General features: G+C 37.1%; 1 protein-coding gene across 4 annotated transcripts; it reads left to right on the top strand.

The window, feature by feature from the left end:
• LOC120826487 (uncharacterized) lies at positions 1–6,186 on the top strand. Of its 4 annotated transcripts, XM_078081098.1 has the most exons (10): positions 1–124; positions 1,272–1,330; positions 1,407–1,424; positions 2,108–2,143; positions 2,267–2,302; positions 2,465–2,491; positions 3,716–4,933; positions 5,286–5,327; positions 5,548–5,594; positions 5,886–6,186. In XM_078081098.1, exons 1-9 carry the CDS (start codon positions 63–65, stop codon positions 5,568–5,570), a joined length of 1,521 nt encoding a protein of 506 aa, XP_077937224.1. In that variant the 5' UTR covers positions 1–62; the 3' UTR covers positions 5,571–5,594; positions 5,886–6,186. The 4 variants fall into 4 exon arrangements, with proteins under 4 accessions (XP_077937224.1, XP_077937226.1, XP_077937225.1 ...); XM_078081100.1 differs by lacking the exons at positions 2,108–2,143; positions 2,267–2,302; XM_078081099.1 differs by lacking the exons at positions 2,267–2,302; positions 2,465–2,491.
• The last annotated feature ends 1,709 nt before the right edge of the window (positions 6,187–7,895 follow it).

The raw sequence follows: 7,895 nt of genomic DNA, 5'->3' as shown, positions 1-7,895 counted from the left end.
AGCAGGGAGTATAATAAGCTGCTGCTCTTTTTCTGTTGAGTTCAAAATCTCATCAACCACTGATGTTTCATCCTGTTAACATTTGTTTCCTGCCGACTTGTCCAACAGCAAAAATGCTCCAACGGTGAGTTTTTAATCTCTTAAACTGCTTGTGAGTTTGTACGACTAACGAAAATAAAAACATTAGTCGTCACAACCCCAACTCTGTTAAATATGAAGCTCAAACATTATAAAACACGTTGTAAAACTTAAGAAATGTTTTATGAAATCTGATGAGGCATGTGGAAAGTTTCTCTTCTCACTACATATTCCTGAAGTAATTGGCCTTAATTTCTTTCATTTGAAAATGTTGTGTAGAGAAGTTAATGTTTCTTTATATCTTTCTAATCAGACTCTCTATTAGTCCTGTATAGTTCAAAACACTTTTATACGTCCGATACTTATAGAGTCATAGTTCTTCCATTTGGGACTGGAAATATTTTATATTTTATTAATGTGATCACTTGGCAGGTCAAGAAGTACAGCTTGAGTTTAGAGAAATGTATATTTGTTTATTAACGACCAATCTTTCGATTCTTCCTGCTAATGAATGATTTCTTGGTCACCAGAGTCTATCTTTCTGCCGTCTATGACCAAAAACAAGGATATGAGGGGTTTCCTCTCCTGACACTCGATCTCTTCATGAATTGTATAGCTTTACTCTCTCTTTGAGGATCTCAGAGGCTTTTTTCTTGCAGCTTCTTTTTTTCTATACGTTGGAAAGAAGAGATGCTTTGTTTGGTTTTTCTCTAGAGGAAACAAAGAATCTCAGTCATTTCACCTTCTGGCTGAAGACAAGTTTCACCCACAACACTCCTGGCATTGTTTACAGCCTAACTTTACCTACTTTGTTTATTATTTACTTCACTGAAATTAACTCTATGTCCCATTGTTCACTGCCTCTACTTTACAATCTACTTTTACTTTTTGTTAGTTATCATTAATTAATTGAAAATGTACTGTAAATACTTTTTAAAATGTGGGATTTGTTACACATTATTTACTTTAATTCCTGTTCCTTATTTTAATTACTTTTTAGAACTAACGTTTACATTTACAAAGATTCCAAATTCAAACATGAGCAAACAGCTAACCTTAACCCAACCACACATTCTTTGCTCTGTTCTTTACTCTATTCATTCTATTGTTCGTTAATCAATTTACTCTGGTCTTTAATCTATATTCTCTGTTTTTACTTTATCAACCTGTTCACTTTGTGCATTTGTTCATAGGTGTTTTATGTTGCTGCTTGTTGCCATGGCAGCTGTCTCTCTCGCGGCACCAGTCTCTGGTGAGCTATGACATGATCTCTGTCTGTCGGTGTTGCTTTCTGTCCCACTCTCATCATGTGTCTTCTTGTCTTGCAGAGGGAAGAACAGTTGACGGTAAATATAAACTTTACAATGAATACATCAGCAGGTCAGAGGCGGCACAAGCACAAAAAGTTTGTTTGCGATGTCATTTTCCTACTGCCTTCAGAAAATGAACCATAAGTAACAAAAATATTGAAATATATATCGGATATCTAAGCTTCTTGTAGTTTGCAGACAAATAGAGAGAGATACAGAAATACATGCATATGTATACATATAACATATACACATGTTATATATAAACACACAAACATTCATATATATATATATATATATATATATATATGAAGTGGGTGTGTATCTGCAAAGCATTCTATTGTTTTGTTTTTCTTCTGAATGTGAAACAATTTGCTGCTTATTTTAATAAAGCTAGAGATAAATGGATGTATAGGTAGATAGCTTTATCATTAATATTATCAACCAGAAGATGAAACCTTCGTTTTACAACCACAGGCTATAAGCAACGATACACTAAATACCAGATTCACACAGAATAAATGGATTTTCCACAAAATTAATTATATTATTGTATTAATGCTGTAACTAAGCTCCTTTGTCAATCAAAGTGGCATGCATTTACTTCTAATAAAGACATATTGAATTTATTTTCTTCATTTTAATACATTCTATTAAATTATAGTAATCTAATAATAATGATTAATTAATGATGTGCATATTTGTTTCTACCATTTCAGAGATAACAATAACGCTGCTAGATGAAACAGCAAATGGTAACAGAAACAGACACAACACACGATGTTTATTGCGTTAAACACCACACAATAGACATTATCCACTAAAATTACAGTATCCAAGACATAAAAAATCATCTTCATGTCTTCTTGAGATCACAGGCTCCGATGGACCCTCTCAAAATAGCCTGTCTCAAGGTTAGTCGGTCCCCTGTCTGTCTGAAGGCTTCTGATATTTCAATTGCTGCCAAAAGAAAGTGACTGCTACTGCAGTCATTACTATGGTTACTTTTACTATGGATGCTAAATTCCCCAAAATATAGAATGGAACTAGTGGTTCTATGTATCTTTCTGTTTCAGATTCCAGTCAGGCACCCAAAGCACAAGGTCAGTGTGTGTCTCTATTTCAAATTGTAGTGTATGTTGGCTAAATATGAATACATTTATCTGAACTGAAGCAAAGACACTGATTTCTTCCTTTTCGTGGAGCACTGCAGCAATAAAATGCTGAAGGATATTCTATGAGTCATGACAGCACTTTAGACTGCAGAAAGCTACGCATTCCTTAAAGTTTTAGTAATAAGGTATTTTCTGCAATATAATTTTAGGTAATGAGGAACTCCCTGACGAAGAAACTGCAGTATAAGTCAACAGAACAATGTGTTTCCTTGTATGTTTTAAGGGAATTTCTCATTCTTTCTTTAAGTTCTTTAGGTTTATCCATAGTCAGATTTGTTTAAAATCTCATACATAATTTTAAATGTGCAGTACTGGTTTTGAAGTAGCAGTACTAATAATAGTTGTAGCAATAATTCTTTCACTAGTAATAGTATTACTGGCAGTAGTTGAAATTGTATCTTTTCAACGGACAGTTGAGCAGACAGACAGCGTACTAGCAGAGGACCAAATTACAAATATCAATCTGAGTCACCAATCTAAAGGGAAGAAAAGTGGCAAACACAACCCCTAAAGCCGCCCGATAACTGATATTTAATTGTTGCCGTCAATTGTCATTGGTCAATGATGCTATAAGTCGTAGTTAAACAGCGCTTCTTGCTGTATAGGTCATAATAATATAGTTCTTGGTGCAGTGTAAGTTGTAGTATTGTATTACTCTAGCTCTAGTATTACTGTAGCAAAAGTTACAATAATGTAGTACTACTGCTGCTGCAGGCAATACTTTAATATAACTCATACTACATTACAATAATCACGCTGAACTATGACTAATAATCAATCAATCAATCACACTTCATTTCAGACTCAAGGTGCAGATAGTACAAAATATCAAATGGAGTTAAAAAGTAAAGATAGAAAATACACACAAGTACATACTGCAGAAAGTACTGCATTACTAAGATTAATACTGCGGGAAGAACTGTATCAATGCTCCTTACACTGCAGAAGGCACTGCACAGAAAGTAGTGCAATACTATGACTCATATGGCAAAAAGTTCTACATTGTGTGATTTATACCACTAGAGGTACTGCAATAATATGACTATAATATAATGACTGCTTAACATTGACATTAATGCAGGAGTCACTGTATAACAAAGACCTTTACTTTTGGAGGCATGATTAATAAGTGTGCAACATCTCCATCCGCAGATATGATCTCTCAAACTGAAACCGATGACCAGTCTTACAAGAACTTATTAGAGAATGCAACTGACAACCAGGAGAAAGTCAGTGAGGCACAGACTGAGCAGCAATCAGTGGAGACAGCCAGAGATGATAGTTCACCGGAGGAGAACCTAGTAGACACTGAGGAGCAATCAGTGGAGACAACCAGAGATGATAGCTCACTTGAAGAGAACATAGTAAAGACTGAGGATCAGTCAATGGAGACAGCCAGAGATGATAGCTCACTAGAAGAGAACGTAGCAAAGACTGAGGAGCAGTCAATGGAGACAGCCAGAGATGATAGCTCGCCAGAGGAGAACCTAGTAGAGACTGAGGAGCCATCAGTGGAGACAGCCAGAGATGATAGCTCACAAGAGGAGAACGTAGCAAAGACTGAGGAGCAGTCAGTGGAGACAGACGGAGAAGATCGCTCACCAGAAGAGAAGCTAATAGAGACTGAGGAGCAATCAGCGGAGACAGCCAGAGATGATAGCTCACCAGAGCAGAATGCAGTAAAGACTGAGGAGCAGTCTGTGGAGACCGACAGAGATGATAGCTCACCTGAGGAGAACATAGCAAAGACTGAGGAGCAGTCAGTGGAGACAGATGGAGATGATAGCTCACCAGAGGAGAACGTAGCAAAGACTGAGGAGCAGTTAGTGGAGACAGATGGAGATGATAGCTCACCAGAGGAGAACGTAGCAAAGACTGAGGAGCAGTCAGTGGAGACAGACAAAGAAGATCGCTCACCAGAGGAGAACCTTGTAGGGACTGAGGAGCAATCAGTGGAGACAACCAGAGATGATAGCTCACCAGAGGAGAACATAGCAAAGACTGAGGAGCAGTCAGTGGAGACTGGTGGAGATGATAGCTCACCAGAGGAGAAAATAGTAGAAACTGAGGAGCAATCAGTGGAGACAGCCGAAGGCTACAGGTCACAAGAGGAGAACGTAGCAAAGACTGATGAGCAATCAGTGGATGCAACTGGAGATGATAGTTCACCTAAGGAGAACATAGTAGAGACTGAGGAGCAATCAGTGGAGACAGCTGGAGATAATATACCAGATGATATTCGGGACAGGAGTCTAGAGATTAGTACAACTAGTAATGAAGACAACTCCGATGTTGTGGCTGTGAAAGACGACTCAGACAACGCAGAGGAAATTGATCAGCAGATTCCAGAAACTGCTGCCTCTTCTGAAGGTAAAACAGGATTCCTTCAATCATAAACTCTTTGTTTTTTAAACATTCAGAAGTGAGACATCACTTTGAGCTTAATTTTTAAATGAAAAGAGTTAAGATGAAGGTCTATATGAGGTTTTTTAGAAGTCAACCTAAATAACCAAGAGATCCGGATGAAGAAATTCACGCAGTTCATATTGAATTCAGCAAACACAAAAAGAAAAGGTCTTCTAGAAAAAGAGTAAATATAGGAAAGAGAAAGAACAGGTGAAGGTGAGAATATAAACCTTTCAGTGTGAAGAGGAGAAATTCAGAAGGAAAAGCTACATCAAAAGTTTGATGCTCATGAATTCTCACATGTTTCTGGTTGCAGCACCATCCACTGACCAACCTGATGACTCTATTGCTGCAAAGGGTAAAGACCACACCCTAGTGTGACATCACACCATCTGACAGCCAACCACAGTTCAGATGCTTTGAGTAACAAATAGAGCATGAGTGTTTCAGTCTAGCGTTTGTTGCATGCTGTTTTATTGCAGCATAAAGAGAGTTATGAGAAGACTACAAAGAAACCAAGATTCAACATTTTTTCATTGTTTTATGATCCAGACCTTTTTCTGTGTATCTTTTCACAGTGTCATACATAGTTGTTGTCTGATCTGTGGAAGCTCACCAAGTGCAGGTAACATCACTCACTAGATCATTACTGATTCACCTGGTAATTCCAATGAACGGTCATTTGGAAGTGTAATTTATGCAGATAGAACCACACTGCTAACGAGAAACATTAAAATGAAAAATGTACATATTCGCTTAGCTAAAATTATTTTTTTTCTATTGACACATTTCTTAAAAATAATAACAAGACTATTGTTCAGCCAATTGTGTTTTGTTGTTTCTTTATGAAAATAACTTCAAAATATGTACAATCATAAAAAGCAACAACAAAATGTATGTGTTTTTTCCCAATCAGAGCCAAAACCACAATGGAATGCAGTTGCTATGACAACAACAGCAACAACAACAACACGCTAAACTGCAACAAAACGGCAACCTTCAGCATCCTGTTTATTTTCACCTTTCAAATCGTTCCTGATTGGTTGTCTCCATTTTACGTTGGAAAATCTGTCTTCTTCACCAATCGACTGTCTGTGTGCTCGTCCTTTAATCAGTCTCTCTTTCTGTCTCTCTCTCTCGTGATTCAGACAGGCGTCTGTCTGACGCTGAACATGTGTTCAAACAGAAGAACTGCTAATAAACTTTGAACGTCAAAATCTTGAATCATTATTATAGCTAAACTGAAAATGTCATCTAACACAAATATAAAAAATAAGAGTACAGATATTAATGATTAATCATACAATGAAAATCAATACAATGAATATATAAATTATCCGCATGGACCAGCAACTATGCACTGATTATATGTCGTTTTCTGTAATCGTACTGCTATATTGATCTGCAATAATTCATCAAATATATATGAATTTGTAAAAAAAAATACTTCACATTTATATAGAAATGTATGCGTATGCTTTCAACTTTGGTCTCCACATACATACAAAGTCTTTACAAATAAACAAGAATTATAAAAATTAAAAGAAGGACAACAAATGTAAGTAACTATTAAAGAACTATGTACAATATAATTATGTGTGCATATATGTACATGATGTATATATGTATGTATACATGTATGTATATGTCTATATATACAGTTTATGTATGTGTTTGTCTATATATATGTATATCCATACAGCGGTGGCCAAAATTATTAGAACACCTGTCAGATCTGAAAATATTGACCTTTTTGTTGTCTCCAAAACATGATTTCATTTCAAAATGTTCGTGAAACATGCAGATGGCTCCTCTGAGCACAACCAATAACAGATGAAGTGAGTCCTACTGTTTTTAACCACTTTTAACTAATATTTGGTATGTCCACCTTTTGCAGCAATTACAGCAATACATCTCTTTGGCATAGTGTCAATATATTTCTGGAGAACTTCCACACTAATGTTATCCTATGACTTCTGCAACTTAAGCCAAAGGCTTTACTTTGAATGTACAATAGATCTGTCCAGTTTATTTTCCAACTCGCCAAATTGGCTTGATGGGGTTGAGGTCTGGACTTTGAGGGGGCCAGTCCATCATTTTCAATGTTCCAGCAGATTCCTTCTGTCGCAGGTAGTTAAAGGTAAAACAATTTATTTAATGTTGTGGTATACTTCCTTATCCATGATGCCGTCAATTTTCACTAAGTCACCTGTTCCTGAGACTGAAATGGTACCCCACACCATCCATGTTTAACTGTCGGAAAGAGACACACATTTTTATATCTTTCCCCCTCCCTCCGTCGAACATCCACTCTTCGCTTGTTGCCAAACTGTTCAAACTTGGACTCATCAGTCCTCAACACTTTACACCAATCCTCCATCGTCCATTTCTTATGTTCTTTTGCAAATTTCAGGCGTTTCACTCTATTTTTCTCTCTCAGTAATGGTTCCTTTGCAGGTATTCTGCCAACAAGTCCTTCTTCTCCCAGTTTCCGTTGCACAATTCTTGAAGACACTGTTGCCCCATCAGTCATTGTGGTGTTGATCTCATCACGCAGTTCTTGTGAGGTCTTTCTTTCTCTCCCCTTTCGGTTCTGGTGTGAATTGGTCGCATCATGGCAGTCTAAAGTGTACTTTACTGTGCTTGGACTGCATCTCAAGTCCCTGGCTATGCGGCGGGCCTTTATTCGAGTCAGAAGGAGCTAACGGGTGAACAACTTCATCTTAGCCATGTTCAAAGAGCAACATGTGCTTTAAGATTACTTCTAGATGCTTTGAATTTATACCAATTGGTGGTGTGGCCTCAGTGACAAAACCATGTTACAAATCACTTAATGAGCAGGATAGGCCTTGTACATTCAAAAGAAGAGTGTCCTATGACTCTTGCATCACCAGCAATTTAACCACGATCAAACCTGACAATGATT

Source organism: Gasterosteus aculeatus, chromosome 10, assembly GCF_964276395.1.
Source record: "Gasterosteus aculeatus chromosome 10, fGasAcu3.hap1.1, whole genome shotgun sequence".
NCBI classification, from domain to species: domain Eukaryota; kingdom Metazoa; phylum Chordata; class Actinopteri; order Perciformes; family Gasterosteidae; genus Gasterosteus; species Gasterosteus aculeatus.
The sequence above is the reverse complement of the archived record's forward strand: the minus strand, read 5'-3'. Positions and strand labels throughout refer to the sequence as shown.